At 45.4% G+C, this 17,502-nt stretch overlaps 1 protein-coding gene across 2 annotated transcripts in view; it reads left to right on the top strand.

The window, feature by feature from the left end:
• Positions 1 to 6,185, top strand: part of ESAM (endothelial cell adhesion molecule) — a 68,528-nt gene extending 62,343 nt beyond the window's left edge. For both annotated transcript variants that reach the window (XM_077249514.1, XM_077249513.1), the window contains exon 7: positions 2,043 to 6,185. In XM_077249514.1, coding sequence (XP_077105629.1) covers positions 2,043 to 2,493 — 451 coding nt within the window. In that variant the 3' untranslated portion in view covers positions 2,494 to 6,185. The remainder of the gene's footprint in view (positions 1 to 2,042) is intronic.
• The last annotated feature ends 11,317 nt before the right edge of the window (positions 6,186 to 17,502 follow it).

The raw sequence follows: 17,502 nt of genomic DNA, 5'->3' as shown, positions 1-17,502 counted from the left end.
AGGATACACACGCTCAGTCCCCGCCACCTAATGAGCCGAGTGCTGGAGGACACACGCTCATTCACGTCCACCTAATGAGCCGAGTGCTGGAGGACACACACACTCAATCCCCTCCACCTTATGAGCCGAGTGCTGGAGGATACACACACTCAGTCCCCTCCACCTAATGATACGAGTGCTGGAGGACACACACGCTCAGTTCCCTCCACCTAATGAGCCGAATGCAGGAGGAAACACACACTCAGTCCCCTCCACCTAATGAGCCGAGTGCTGGAGGACATACACGCTCATTCACGTCCACCTAATGAGCCAAGTGCTGGAGGACACATACACTCGGTCCCCTCCACCTAATGAGCCGAGAGCTGGAGGACTCACACACTCAGTCCCCTCCACCTAATGAGACGAGTGCTGGAGGACACACATGCTCAGTTCCCTCCACCTAATAAGCCGAGTGCTGGAGGATACACACGCTCAGTCCCCGCCACCTAATGAGCCGAGTGCTGGAGGACACACGCTCATTCACGTCCACCTAATGAGCCGAGTGCTGGAGGACACACACACTCAATCCCCTCCACCTTATGAGCCGAGTGCTGGAGGATACACACACTCAGTCCCCTCCACCTAATGATACGAGTGCTGGAGGACACACACGCTCAGTTCCCTCCACCTAATAAGCCGAGTGCTGGAGGATACACAAGCTCAGTCCCCGCCACCTAATGAGACGAGTGCTGGAGGACACACATGCTCAGTCCCCTCCACATAATGAGACGAGTGCTGGAGGATACACACACTTGGTCCCCTCCACATAATGAGACGAGTGCTGGAGGACACACACGCTCAGTCCCCTCCACCTAATGAGACGAGTGCTGGAGGACACACACACTTGGTCCCCTCCACCTAATGAGACGAGTGCTGGAGGACACACACACTCAGTCCCCTCCACCTAATGAGACGAGTGCTGGAGGACACACACGCTCAGTTCCCTCCACCTAATGAGACGAGTGCTGGAGGACACACATGCTCAGTCCCCTCCACATAATGAGACGAGTGCTGGAGGATACACACACTTGGTCCCCTCCACATAATGAGACGAGTGCTGGAGGACACACACGCTCAGTCCCCTCCACCTAATGAGACGAGTGCTGGAGGACACACACACTTGGTCCCCTCCACCTAATGAGACGAGTGCTGGAGGACACACACACTCAGTCCCCTCCACCTAATGAGACGAGTGCTGGAGGACACACATGCTCGGTCACTCTTCCCCGGTCTTTGCACCGTGGTTACTTCAGGGCAGTTTGCCTGCTTGTCAGTGAAGGAGTGGAGCCTCTGCAGCATATGACAATATAGTTGAGGAGACTCCTTAGGCCTCGCTCACATCTGTGTATAAAATCGGTGAATGCAATGTGAGAATAAAATCGCACTGCACTCGCTCGAATGTTGTTCAATGAGGCCGTGCTCATCTGCGAGTTTTTCCTGACCTGGAATTGAGGTGAGGGAAAATTGCAGCATGTCGTTGGTCGAGGGAAAACGGCGGAGACTCGTCAATGGGTGTGAGAAAAAGGCACACGGACCATGCTTGTGCCGTCCGATTTTTACGCCTCATAGGAAACCCGACATTTCATCAGCCAAGTACAGAAAATTCACAGTGTGAAATGTCAGAAGAGAATAGATATATAGATAGAAGGATGTCAGTGAGATATGTAGTCAGTGCTTTGTGTGTGTAGTTTTCTGTACTGGTATTTAACAAATAAATGAAAAAAATGGCTTTGGGTCTCCTTATTTTTACTAACCAGCTGAGGGAAATCAGACAGCTGTAGCTGTTGTTATTATTCTGGGAAGGGGCCACTATTCATGGAGGTTAACGGCCCATTAATAAAAGCTCACAGTTGTCTGCTAAGCCTTTACTGGTTACTAAAAAGGGGGACATGAAAAAAACGATGTGGGCTTCTCCCTATTTTTAATAACCAGCGAAAGCTAAGCAGACAGCTGGCAGATATGAGGTTACATTCGTCAGCTCTCATCTATTTTATTATTTGCAGGGAGGACGCCCCAGCTCCGAAGACTCTCCCCTGGCCTAAGGGCAATGACTCCAGCCTGGCATACAAAAACGGCACCTTATCCTCTATGGGCAGCCACCATGGTCACAAGCCTTACCCACCCAAATCGCCCTCTGACACCACGTCCATCAACACTGCTACTGGGAGCAACATCGGCTATAGACCCCCCTATGTCAACGGCAGAGTTACTACCCCCACTCCCAGCATGTCCAGCCAGTCATTGCCCAGCTACATGGCGCCGACCAACGGCAACTACTACAGCACGGCTGTGCCAACCAACCGGGGCACGCTGCAAAAGACCAACGGCGTAGAGCCGCAGCCGCCCAGGAAGGAGACGAACATCCCATCTGGGGTGACCCCGTCCAACCTGGTGCGGATGGGGGCAGTGCCAGTCATGGTGCCCGCGCAGAGCCAGGCCGGCTCCCTGGTGTAGCCCGGCCCCATTTTGCAGGACTCAATGTTTACAGGACTCACTGCCAACAGAAAGGGTCGGAGCCATCGTCCGTCCGCCATGTTACTCGCAAGCAATCAGCATCTCACGTGATTCTCCGGCCGCCATGTACCGCGCTGTTTGTATATTATCCCACCAGGGTCCCCTGGAGTTTATAACTTCTCTCCTCCGACTTTAGACATCTATTTCTCCGGTGTATACTGCACCGGATGTGGCGGCGTCCTCCGGAAATCCGTCCGCGTCGCCGGTCCTGTGACTGCGCGCAGTCCGCTCAATGACATTGTACTCTTGTCACTTGCATTTAAAGGGACAGGCCGCCGTGATAAAGGGCTTTATGGACGTAGCGGGGGATTCGTCTCCAGTACCTGACGCTACGCTGGTCATGGAGGCAGATAGGGAACTGCTGGGAGTTGTAGTGTCACAATAACAACTGAAGAGCCACAGATCATAGATTGTAAAAGTGAGCGATCCCTACTCTCATCATCCTCCATGTAGTAGTAATGGGGAATGTAGTGCTCTGTGGGACACGCAGTCAGTATCACACAGGATAGGATTAGATACACCGCTCAGCAGACAGTATCACACAGGATAGGATTAGATACACGACTCAGCAGTCAGTATCACACAGTATAGGATTAGATACACAGCTCAGCAGTCAGTATTACACAGGATGGGATTAGATACACAGCTCAGCAGTCAGTATTACACAGGATGGGATTAGATACACAGCTCAGCAGTGCGTATCGCACAGGATAGGATTAGATACACAGCTCAGCAGACGGTATCACACAGGATGAGATTAGATACATGGCTCAGCAGACAGTATCACACAGGATAGGATTAGATACACGGCTCAGCAGTCAGTATCACACAGGATAGGATTAGATACACGGCTCAGCAGTCAGTATCACACAGGATGAGATTAGATACACGGCTCAGCAGACAGTATCACACAGGATAGGATTAGATACACGGCTCAGCAGTCAGTATCACACAGGATAGGATTAGATAAACATCTCAGTAGATGGTATATACCATAATTGGATTAGATACACGGCTCGGCAGACAGTATCACACTTGACCAGCTCAGATGCACTTTCTCCCTGATCTGTTGATGACTTTGGTTTCCTGGATCAGTAAAGTCTTGAGTGATTTGGTGTTTTGGGAGACGCTCGGTATCTCAATGCTGCGATACAATTCCTGAGCTCACGCGGGATTCGCAGATTGTCGTCCGTCTGCAGCGGTCTCGATACCATGACGCCGTTTAAAGGGGAAGTGTCTCTTCTAATCAAAATTGCTGTACGACATGTCTGGCCCCCTTCAGCCTTGTGCACATGGAGATTTATTCAGGAGGATAAACATTTCTAATCTGCTGCAGGAATCGCTCTGTCTCTGGGAAGGTTTTGGAGAAGTTTTTTTGCAGCCTTCTGATTGGTCAGCGTCTAGTTTGGCGTTTTTTCCAACAGAAGCCACTGTACAGAAGTGATGTGCACCGTATCATCTCCTGTCAGGCATTGTTCACAGCCTGAAGTGGAAAATTAATGCTGAAAACACTGAACATATGAACAGCAAAGTTTTTAATAGAAATTAATTGGGAGAGATTTGAGCGCGTTTTTGCTTTTTATTTAATTTTATGCAGAATCATGGAGGAAAAAACCTCCTTCAGCTCCAAGTGCACATCGCCTTACGGGTCAATGAAACAGAAATATATATTTTTTATAAAAGCGTCTTTTTCCGAATGTCAGAGCAAGGTCGGATCCTTTGTTACTTGTAGTACTTTTTTTCACCACTTTTGTGGCTACAAAGCCATAGACATCAATGAAACAGCGCCCCCTCCAGATTCAATAAACTGTTTTCTACCATGAAGCCTTGCAGCGCAGCCTTCCCCCAGGCACGGCAGACCCCATGCTTTATTCAGTACAATGACCTTTATGATCTGCCTATTACTTTAGGGGCATTCGCTGCTTTGCTTTAAATCTCCCCACATGAGTCTTTTATTACCAGTCAGCGCAGTATTCGCTCACAATCTGGGATCTCGCTGTTCGCACTCAGCCGCGGCAGTGAACTCAGTCACATGACCCCGATTCTGCTTCATTATTTATGTTTTTGTTACATTGTGGATTTTTATAATGAAATTGTATAGAACAAAAAATAAACCAAAGGCGCCGAGAACGCTGAGCGAGCGGGTATTATTGTATATGCCGTATGATGGAGCTGAGTGAGCAAGTATTATTGTATATGCTGTATGATGGCGCTGAGCGAGCGGGTGTTATTGTATATGCTGTATGATGAAGCTGAGTGAGCAGGTGTTATTGTATATGCTGTATGATGAAGCTGAGTGAGCAGGTGTTATTGTATATGCTGTATGATGAAGCTGAGTGAGCAGGTGTTATTGTATATGCTGTATGATGAAGCTGAGTGAGCAGGTGTTATTGTATATGCTGTATGATGAAGCTGAGTGAGCAGGTGTTAATGTATATGCTGTATGATGGCACCGAGCGAGCGGGTGTTATTGTATATGCAATATGATGGCGCTGAGTGAGTGGGTGTTATTGTATATTTTATATGATGGCGCTGAGTGAGCGGGTGTTATTGTACATGCAATATGATGGTGCTGAGTGAGCGGGTGTTATTGTATATGCAATATGATGGCGCTGAGTGAGCGGGTGTTATTGTATATGCAATATGATGGCGCTGAGTGAGCGGGTGTTATTGTATATTTTATATGATGGCGCTGAGTGAGCGGGTGTTATTGTATATGATGTATTTGATGCTGAGCGAGCGGGTGTTATTGTAAATGTAATATGATGGCGCTGAGTGAGCGGGTGTTATTGTATATGCAATATGATGGCGCTGAGTGAGCGGGTGTTATTGTATATTTTATATGATGGCGCTGAGTGAGCGGGTGTTATTGTATATGATGTATTTGATGCTGAGCGAGCGGGTGTTATTGTAAATGCAATATGATGGCGCTGAGTGAGCGGGTGTTATTGTATATTGTATTTGATGCTGAACGAGCGGGTGTTAATGTAAATGCAATATGATGGCGCTGAGAGAGCGGGTGTTATTGTATATGATGTATGATGGCACTGAGCGAGCGGGTGTTATTGTATATGTAATATGATGGCGCTGAGCGAGCGGGTGTTATTGTATATTATTTGATGGCGCTGAACGAGCAGGTGTTATTGTATATTTTATTTGGTGGTGCTGAGCGAGCGGGTGTTATTGTATATGATGTATTTGATGCTGAGCGAGCGGGTGTTATTGTAAATGTAATATGATAGCACTGAGCGAGCAGGTGTTATTGTAAATGTAATATGATAGCACTGAACGAGAGGGTGTTATTGTATGTTTTATTTGGTGGTGCTGAGCGAGCGGGTGTTATTGTATATGATGTATTTGATGCTGAGCGAGCGGGTGTTATTGTAAATGTAATATGATAGCACTGAGCGAGCGGGTGTTATTGTAAATGTAATATGATAGCACTGAACGAGAGGGTGTTATTGTATGTTTTATTTGGTGGTGCTGAGCGAGCGGGTGTGATATGTGCTATATGATTGCGCTGAGCGAGCGAGTCGTATTGTATATGATGCTGCAGTAAATGCTCTCAGCGATGCCAAGCTATTCCTTTGTCAAATTTTAAGTGAAATTTTCATTAAAAAGAGCGAATTATAGTTGTCTGCATCGTCAGTGGTGTCTGCTTTCATAAGTATGTGAACCCCTTGTATAATTGGTATTACCAGGTCGCCTTGCTCCGGGTTCATATTGCTATCATTATGTGGTGCTGTCATAGCATTTTACTACTTGCCCCTATAAATTATTTTTAACCCCCCCCTTCTTCCCGTGTCCAGTGTAGATGGGTGGCCCAGGTCCAGTGACATCAGTGACAGCAGTGCCGGTCATATATTCATGCACAATTTACTTCTGTGTCTGCAGTTTGTCAGCTGCTCCACCAGAGGGCGGAATATAATCAGGAAAATCTGCTGAATAGAGAAAATCAGAGATCCAGAACATATGAAGCATGAGATCTGTGTGCGCCGTGTTCTATACATGTGACGGGTGATAGTCGGGTGTTTACAGGTGACGGGTGTTAGTTGGGTGATATATAGTCATGGCCAAGAGTGTTGGTGCCCTTGAAATTGTTCCAGAAAACAAAGTATTTCTCCCAGAAAATTATTGCAGTTGCACATTTTGTTATACACGTATATTTCCATTGTGTGTATTGGAACAAAGAAAATAAAGAGCAAAGTGGACACAATTTAACACAAAAACCCCAAAATGGGTCAGACACAATTGTTGGCACCCTCATCTGAATATTTGGTTGCACCCTTTGGAGTAAATAACTGCGATCACTGACTTCCTATAACTATCCACAAGCTTCTTACTCCTCTCAGCTGGGATCTTGGACGACTCTTCTTTTGTAAATTGCTCCCGGTCTCTCATACGTGAAGGTGTCTTCTCCCAACAGATCTCTCCACAGGTGATCAAGAGGATTTGGATCCAGACTAATTGCTGCCACTTCAGAATTCTCCAGCGCTTTGTTTCCATCCTTCTCTGGGGGCTTCTTGAACTATGTTTGAGGTCAGTGTTTTCTGACACTGGGCACTACATTGCCACCCAAAATCCTTTGGTAATCCTCAGATTTCATGATGCCTTGCACACAATCAAGGCCACCAGTGCCAGAGGCAGCAAAACAACCCCAAAAACATCTGTGAACCTCCACCATATTTGACTGTAGGTACTGTGTTCTTTTCTTTGTAGGTCTCATTCCGTTTTCGGTAAACAGTAGAATGATGTGATTTACCAAAAAAGCTCTATCTTGGTCTCATATGTCCACAAGACTCTTTCCCAGAAGGATTTTGACATGCTAACTTACATTGTGGCAAACTGGGGCAGTCGTGCTTCCACTCCTGTCATTGCACCACCATGTATGAGTCAGTGGTGCAGTTTAAGATTACTGTAGTTGATTATTTAGGTGCAGAGAATACAACGTGAGACACATCCCAGCCTAATACTTCTCACGGCTGTAGTTTGTTACAGTTTCATCCAGTTCTCAATGAGCTGAACAGTCTGCACTCCTCCAGATGTACCTTCGCTGACACAGTAACAAACTATCAGGACCAAAGACTTGCGCTACTTGTGTGGTCGCCTAATGGTAACAGCTTCAAGCTCAGGTCGGGAGAGCCGCTGGCCAGTCCGTCCATCTCTGACTGCGTCCATACCAGGGACTGTAGCCTGGATACAATTGTGACAAACCCTCAGCTCTGGGGATATTTTTGGTGTACATAAGATGTTGCTATTCCCTGACAGGTGCAGAGATCTTGATGGAATGTATTTGATGACTGAGGATCGGGGCAGCTTCGTCCGTACTCGCGCTGTATAACGGCACAGTTATAGAAGTGCAGAGGTTTATCCCCGCGGTGCACGACGCCATCCCTATAATTATCGTGCCACCCCCTGACAGCCGGGGGTACTTGTAGTTTAATATTGTAGTCACGTCCTCGCGTCACCACAGGATCCATCAGACAATTAAAATGATTTTGACTATTCTGTATATTCCTCTATGGCTGCTGTTAATCTATAACCAGGGCCGACCTTGCAGACAATCACTATCCCACTACACTGAAACTACAAAATCAAAGGAACCAATAAATATACTGTATGTCCCATACCACACTTGTAACGGGCGGCCGGACTGTATGTACACAGTGACTGCACCAGCAGAATTGTGAGTGCAGCTCTGGAGTATAATACAGGATGTAACTCAGGATCAGTAATTTATGTACACAGTGACTCCACCAGCAGAATAGTGAGTGCAGCTCTGGGGTATAATACAGGATGTAACTCAGGATCAGTAATTTAATATATGTACACAGTAATTGAACCAGCAGAATAGTGAGTGCAGCTATGGAGTATAATACAGGATGTAACTCAGGATTAGTAATGTAATGTATGTACACAGTGACTGCACCAGCAGAATAGTGAGTGCAGCTCTGGAGGATAATACAGAATGTAACTCAGGATCAGTAATGTAATGTATGTACACAGTGACTGCACCAACAGAATAGTGAGTGCATCTCTGGGGTATTATATAGGATGTAACTCAGGATCAGTAATGTAATGTATGTACACAGTGACTGCACCAGCAGAATAGTGAGTGCAGCTCTGGGGTATGATACCGGATGTAACTCAAGATCAGTAATTTATGTACACAGTGACTGCACCAGCAGAATAGTGAGTGCGGCTCTGGAGTATAATACAGGATGTAACTCAAGATCAGTAATTTATGTACACAGTGACTGCACCAGCAGAATAGTGAGTGCAGCTCTGGAGGATAATACAGGATGTAACTCAGGATCAGTAATGTAATGTATGTACACAGTGACTGCACCAGCAGAATAGTGAGTGCAGCTCTGTGGTATAATACAGGATGTAACTCAGGATCAGTAATGTAAAATTGAACCAGCAGAATAGTGAGTGCAGCTATGGAGTATAATACAGGATGTAACTCAGGATCAGTAATGTAATGTATGTACACAGTGACTGCACCAGCAGAATAGTGAGTGTAGCTCTGGAGAATAATACAGGATGTAACTCAGGATCAGTAATCTATGTACACAGTGACTGCACCAGCAGAATAGTGAGTGCAGCTCTGGGGTATAATACAGGATGTAACTCAGGATCAGGAATGTATGTACACAGTGACTGCACCAGCAGAATAGCGAGTGCAGCTCTGGAGTATAATAAAGGATGTAACTCAGGATCAGTAATGTAATGTATGTACACAGTGACTGCACCAGCAGAATAGTGAGTGCATCTCTGGGGTATTACATAGGATGTAACTCAGGATCAGTAATGTAATGTATGTACACAGTGACTGCACCAGCAGAATAGTGAGTGCAGCTCTGGGGTATTATATAGGATGTAACTCAAGATCAGTAATGTAATGTATGTACACAGTGACTGCACCAGCAGAATAGTGAGTGCAGCTCTGGGGTATAATACAGGATGTAACTCAGGATCAGTAATGTATGTACACAGTGACTGCGCCAGCAGAATAGCGAGTGCAGCTCTGGAGTATAATAAAGGATGTAACTCAGGATCAGTAATGTAATGTATGTACACAGTGACTGCACCAGCAGAATAGTGAGTGCATCTCTGGGGTATTACATAGGATGTAACTCAGGATCAGTAATGTAATGTATGTACACAGTGACTGCACCAGCAGAATAGTGAGTGCAGCTCTGGGGTATAATACAGGCTGTAACTCAGGATCAGTAATGTAATGTATGTACACAGTGACTGCACCAGCAGAATAGTGAGTGCATCTCTGGGGTATTATATAGGATGTAACTCAAGATCAGTAATGTAATGTATGTACACAGTGACTGCACCAGCAGAATAGTGAGTGCAGCTCTGGGGTATAATACAGGATGTAACTCAGGATCAGTAATGTATGTACACAGTGACTGCACCAGCAGAATAGTGAGTGCAGCTCAGGGGTATTATATAGGATGTAACTCAGGATCAGTAATGTAATGTATGCACACAGTGACTGCACCAGCAGAATAGTGAGTGCGGCTCTGGAGTATAATACAGGATGTAACTCAAGATCAGTAATTTATGTACACAGTGACTCCACAAGCAGAATAGTGAGTGCTGCTCTGGAGTATAATACAGGATGTAACTCAGGATCAGTAGTGTATGTACACAGTGGCTGCACCAGCAGAATAGCGAGTGCAGCTCTGGAGTATAATACAGGATGTAACTCTGGATCAGTAATGTAATGTATGTACACAGTGACTGCACCAGCAGAATAGTGAGTGCAGCTCTGGGGTATAATACAGGATGTAACTCAGGAAAAGTAATCTATGTACACAGTGACTGCACCAGCAGAATAGTGAGTGCAGCTCTGGGGTATAATACAGGATGTAACTCAGGAAAAGTAATCTATGTACACAGTGACTGCACCAGCAGAATAGTGAGTGCAGCTCTGGAGTATAATACAGGATGTAACTCAGGATCAGTAATGTAATGTATGTACACAGTGACTGCACCAGCAGAATAGTGAGTGCAGCTCTGGGGTATAATACAGGATGTAACTCAGGAAAAGTAATGTATGTACACAGTGACTGCACCAGCAGAATAGTGAGTGCAGCTCTGGGGTATAATACAGGATGTAACTCAGGAAAAGTAATCTATGTACACAGTGACTGCACCAGCAGAATAGTGAGTGCAGCTCTGGAGTATAATACAGGATGTAACTCAGGATCAGTAATGTAATGTATGTACACAGTGACTGCACCAGCAGAATAGTGAGTGCATCTCTGGGGTATTATATAGGATGTAACTCAGGATCAGTAAAGTATGTACACAGTGACTGCACCAGCAGAATAGTGAGTGCAGCTCTGGGGTATAATACAGGATGTAACTCAGGATCAGTAATGTATGTACACAGTGACTGCACCAGCAGAATAGTGAGTGCAGCTCAGGGGTATTATATAGGATGTAACTCAGGATCAGTAATGTAATGTATGCTCACAGTGGCTGCACCAGCAGAATAGTGAGTGCGGCTCTGGAGTATAATACAGGATGTAACTCAAGATCAGTAATTTATGTACACAGTGACTCCACAAGCAGAATAGTGAGTGCAGCTCTGGGGTATAATCCAGGAGGTAACTCAGGATCAGTACAGGATCAGTAATGTATATGCACAGACTGGGTGATACAAAATCAACTGCGGAGTGAATAATGTTGTGGGTCAACAAGGTGACTGTGATGACTTGTAGGGAGTCATTGACTTGCTATGACATCATGACCTGGCTTGGTCAGCGCGGAGAGGAGGTGGAGATGCCAAAGAAAAACCAAGACAAGTTTGGTTATATTCAGAAAATGTCCATATGAATAAATGATGGCACTTCAAAATGACATATAACCAAATACGGACTTATGTTAACAACAGCCGAAGAAGACAAGTTTGGTGTCTGGTCAGGGGCCTAGACATTTCTGGTAAAACGTAAGCATTCAGGTAGTGAGGTCTCCCACGTTAGGTCGGTTGCCCACGTTCCATCACCTGCCTCCCTGGGCCGGGATCGTATCCTGGTCCTCTACCGTGGGTATTTTGGGGATGTCAGCCATCATCTAGCTGCTTCTCGTGAGGAGGTTAGGTGCTACCAGTGTGGTGAGTTAGGTCATCACCAGTACAGCCATAGTTCTCTCTCTTTTGCTAATGCTTTCGTCACTGAGGTGGGAGAAAGCCGTGAGGCTGATTCTGCTGGAGAAGGGTCTAGCAGAGGTGAAGAGGGTGAGTGGCAGAGGAAGAAAATCAAGATAAAGCCCAGCTGACACATCTAGATAAGCTCAGACATCTCAGATTTCTGTGATCTTTTATAATTATCACACAATACTCTAATCCAGTGGTCCCCAAACCTTTCTGACCTTGAGAGACACATTCAGCACTGAGAGAGGGTCGCGAGCCACATCCAGCTCCCACCTCCTTCAAAGTAGTGTCAACCAAAGCCCCCATTACAGGTATAATGATAACCGAAGCTTTTCAACAGAAATCACTCCAGAGCAGTACACTGAGATCCATGGGTATTCTCCCAACACACTGTCACATCCAGCTTTGAGCACCTCTTCTAAAAGGTAGTACCATCTTCTTGCGTACCATACCTAAAACATCTCTAAACCCCTAAGACCAGTAAATGTGCATCCAGATCTGCAATTTTGTGCAGGGCTACTCACAAAATTCACCATTTTGAGATGTGCTCTTTATACCTGTTTGCTAGACCTGGACCTAATGTATCAAGCTGACAGACAGTCGCGAGCCACAATTCATGGGGCCACGAGCCACATGTGGCTCCCGAGCTACAGGTTGGGGAGCCCTGCTCTAATCCCTGCTGATTCATCTATCTTTTGCTGTAAGCATCGTAAGCTGTTATTAGAGACTGTTCACATTGAGCTATAATCTACTGTGGATTCGGTAACTTTCACCTTTGTGCTGTTTTGTACCTGTCATTTTCTTCTACATTTTCCTTCCTGGTTGTGGTGTCCTCGCTTGTTTGTCTGCCTTCCATTATACTCTGGTGCCCAGGTCCTTACAGTTCTATGTGACTTGCACCTGACTGTTCCTGCGCACTGGATCCATATGTCCTCTCAGATCTGCAGTTTCGTGAATCCACCTCACGACACCAGCAGGGCACAGAAAGGAGAGTCAGCAGAGGCTAGAGGATGAAAGAGATGTAATATCTTCTCCCACTCTGACCAAGGTACCTAAGGAAGGAAAAACTGACTCCACTCTGGTTGGTCTGTCTAACCAGTTCCAAGCCTTTGAAAACATCTTTCTTTGAGGAGGAAGCTGAGTGTGAGGATCCAGCCTCGAAAAAGGTTACAGGGGGCGCAGAGTCTCCTTCCTCTGACAAATGCAAGGTCCTCGGGGCAGGGACTGGCCCGGAGTCTGGAGACGAGGACAACGGTGGGAATAGACACCTCTGTGTCACTAAAGAGGTGGAAGGATTGCTCCTCTGAGGCAGAGGATAAGGGGCGTGGGAAGAAGAGAGCATCTAACTTGCCAGCATAAAGTTAAATACAGCCAGATTTGTGGCCTTTGATTTTCTCAGCTGGGTTGAAGCTGACATTTTCTTTTTGCAAGAGACCAGGCTGCCAAACATACATATAAAAGTTTTTTGGGGGCACCAAGGATAATTTAATACTGGGATCCAACCTTAACCAATGAAAAATGGAAACCACAACTCTGAAGAAACAAGCATTGGTCATAAAGAATGGGGATCACCAGACAGCAGGATGGTATGCAAAAAAATGACACAATTTTATTGAGGTATAACATAGATGGTGAAGATATTAAAAACATTTAAAACCAGTTAAAGAGAGAAAAGTCATAGCCCAAAATAAGGCACATGCCTGGAACCAGTAATATGGGAAATGAAAATAATACATACATATATGCATATATCCCTAATCATGGAAAATCCATATGGACAGCATATTCCTTAAACCAAGGGTATGTAGACAAAAATAGTCAACACACGACCCTAGCAAGTGTGGAAGACATATATGTGTATATAACGTGGGTATATCTTACAAAGATTGAAAATAGATCTATAGTAAGGCCTTAAAGTGAGCAACCATAAAGTGCATGTGCCCACACCCATAATACAATCAGAAGGACAAATATCAATGCCCACCAAGTCCCATGCGGGGATCCAACTTAGAAATAACAAGAGAGTAACATTCCAAATGCGTTAGTTACCCACAAATGAACTGAGACCAGAACCAGTAAGTCCATAATCCTTCCATGAAACAAGCAGACCTAATAGCCCTCAAATAATACCAGACATGATTAGAAAAACGAAAACCCGACGCGTGTCGCCACTAGAGTGGCTTCATCAGGGGTATGATTTTCGCTATTACCATCTATATTTATATACCTTTCATTATGACGAGTAAATACATGCAGCCGTGGATGGTCACACGAGGTCAGGCCAACAGCGTCTGTCATTGTTCATTGCGCATGCTCAGGCTTCCTGACCGGAAACTAAGGTTGCTAAGCACCAGTACACTCAGAGCAAAGCGCGAAGTGGCTTAGGAGTGCGGAGAGGTATCCACAGATTAGCGTAGAGGAACACACACTTAAGTGAAAGTAACCACAGATTTGATCCATGTGGATCACAGTAGATAATACCGGCGCCGAATAAGCACATTAACGGCACCAGTCGCAGGCAGAGAGCACCTACTGCGCAGGCGCTAAGCTAATCGAGAGCCGGGAGACTCAGTTACCTGGCAACGGTGTGTATACAATCAACGAGACAGGCCCGAGTATGCGCACCATGTACCGGTGCGTCTAAGATGGAGTCCCAGGAAAAAGCCCGGCACTCTCATAGTGCTGGGCAATACCATCACTCAGCCTCCAGGCCTCTTGGGGCCAGAGGCACTACAGCTCTATATCCCGAAGGACTCACTAAGCTGTGTACCACTCGGCCTGCGTAGGCACCCGGCTTCTTGCAGACCAAACATACTTGGTCTCCTAGCAACAGTGTGAATACACTTAGCAGGGGGGACCCAAGCTTGCGCTCAATGGCTCGGTACGCAGTAGGTGAGGTCACAGCAAATATCCTAATGTTATCATAGTGCTAAACAATACCATCACAAGTCCGCCAGGCCTACCGTAACACTATGTCAGAGGTGCTTCCTAAGGTAATGTGCCTCTCACCTGGTAGGCGTCCACAGAGACAAGCCACCAAGGTATCTCATCAGCTGATCGAAGGCACACGTACTACAGATATTTGCTAAATACAGATACATATCACAGTAACCATGCACATATATACAGGTGCCGTTAAACCCTGCCCATATAGACAGTCAAACGGTGACCACAGTTCTACATGGACATAGTCATAATAATACGGCGCACATATGAACATTATCAGGACCCAATAATGTAAGGAAATTGACATATTTCATGATACTTTAATGACATCTCATGTTTATGTAGCTAGGAGGCTCTATTTTCCAACACGAGAAATGTGACATACTTTGATCAGTGATGGCTCCCTTCACAAAATCAATACACAATATGGAGCTACTAATTGATACAGCTCATGGCCAACAGCCAAAGGACGAAAATAAAAACTTTCATCAACCAAAATACAATGCCAAAAATCCATGATATAAACCCAGTTAGTAGATACACTAGAATATTGCCTAAGAAAAAATACTAAAAAGAAAAGGCATATGTTAGTACCTCGGACCCGTATAGAGTCCCTATGCAGGAAGGAAACGAGAACAGAGGAAGAAGGAGAAGAACACCCAAATAAGGCCCCCCATATACAAAAATTTCCAAGGTAAGTGTTACTTATGAAAGAAATGGTTACAGATATATACCCAAATACTCAAAAGAACACATAAGGGGCCAAACAGAGCTTCGAAGATGGTATAATGCCCTAGAGGAACAAAGATAATATGCTGTCCATAAGGATAACAGATATAAATGTATATACGTGGGGAATAGACCAAGAATTCAATGACAATATACGTTATCCAGAAAAGGAAACCAATGATCAAAACGATTTCAAAATAACATAACAAAATTTACTCCACCAAAGGCAGCAGTTCATATACTTTTATAGAAGCCTGTGAAAAGCAGATCTTCATTCAGCCCATTAGGGGCCACAGAGTTCAGATTGAAGATCCACCTAGACTCCCGTCTAAGAAGTTCCGAAGTAATATTGCCCCCTCTGATGTTTGTGGGGACCTTGTCCAAACCCAGAATCCTTGTTCCTTTCCAAAGAGAGTTATGATCCGTAAGGTAGTGCATAGCCACCGACGTTATGGACTTTCCTTTATCTCTATCCTTTTTTGCCATCGTGATGTTCGAAAAATGTTGCTGTATCCTCTTCCTTAATTCTTGGGTTGTCTGCCCAACATATACCTTAGAACATGGGCATACAAGGGCATAAACCAGATTTTTTGTCCTGCAGTTGTAATAGGCTCTATGGGCAATCTGGAAAGGCAAAGATGGTAAGACAACATTAGTATCTCCAGCCGTAAAGGGACAAATGTTACAGTTCCCACAAGGGAAAGTACCGCGAAGACGAAACCCACTGCTGGTACTTGTAGTGGGGCGTTGGAAGTGGCTGTGGCTAAGGCAATCTTTGAGATTCCTAGCCCTTCTTGCTACCAGATTAGGCTTGGGCGATAAGTGTGGTTGTAGCTTCGACTCGCTTAATAGCAAACCCCAATATCTGGACAAGATGCTACGTACATCCTGCCACTGATTGTTGTACGAAGTGATTATCCCCAATGGTCTACCAGGGGCCTTTGCCCAAATCTTTAAAGAGTATCCCTCCAGACAGTACACCCCGGTTGCCTCCCACCAACCTAAACTCAATACATTATCAAATGGTTACGCTATATTGATGATATTTTATTCCTCTGGACAGGCACCCTGGAACTATGCCAATCGTTCATCGACACCCTAAATGACAACCCGTGGAACATTCGCCTCACTTCACAGTGGTCTCAAACGGAGATTGAATTCCTTGATTTAAAGATTTGTGTGTTGGATTCTATGATTACCACAAGCTTGTATCGAAAACCTACCGCTACGAACAATCTGTTACACTTCGACAGCTTTCATCCTCAGCATTTAAAGGAAGGTATACCGAAGGGCCAGTTTTATAGAATCAAGAGGAATTGTACCCGCCAGGCTGACTTTGTAAAGCACTCTCGAGATCTGACGTCGAGATTCAAACAACGAGGCTACCCAACAAAGGTAATTTCTCGGGCCTTTATGGAGGCTAGTGGCCAAGAGAGGGCCAAGCTATTGTGTCCCCAAGCAAAGGCCCCTGGTAGACCATTGGGGATAATCACTTCGTACAACAATCAGTGGCAGGATGTACGTAGCATCTTGTCCAGATATTGGGGTTTGCTATTAAGCGAGTCGAAGCTACAACCACACTTATCGCCCAAGCCTAATCTGGTAGCAAGAAGGGCTAGGAATCTCAAAGATTGCCTTAGCCACAGCCACTTCCAACGCCCCACTACAAGTACCAGCAGTGGGTTTCGTCTTCGCGGTACTTTCCCTTGTGGGAACTGTAACATTTGTCCCTTTACGGCTGGAGATACTAATGTTGTCTTACCATCTTTGCCTTTCCAGATTGCCCATAGAGCCTATTACAACTGCAGGACAAAAAATCTGGTTTATGCCCTTGTATGCCCATGTTCTAAGGTATATGTTGGGCAGACAACCCAAGAATTAAGGAAGAGGATACAGCAACATTTTTCGAACATCACGATGGCAAAAAAGGATAGAGATAAAGGAAAGTCCATAACGTCGGTGGCTATGCACTACCTTACGGATCATAACTCTCTTTGGAAAGGAACAAGGATTCTGGGTTTGGACAAGGTCCCCACAAACATCAGAGGGGGCAATATTACTTCGGAACTTCTTAGACGGGAGTCTAGGTGGATCTT

This window comes from Ranitomeya variabilis, chromosome 4 (assembly GCF_051348905.1).
Source record: "Ranitomeya variabilis isolate aRanVar5 chromosome 4, aRanVar5.hap1, whole genome shotgun sequence".
NCBI lineage: Eukaryota > Metazoa > Chordata > Amphibia > Anura > Dendrobatidae > Ranitomeya > Ranitomeya variabilis.
Note: the sequence above shows the minus strand (reverse complement) of the source record. Positions and strands in the feature narration are given on the sequence as shown.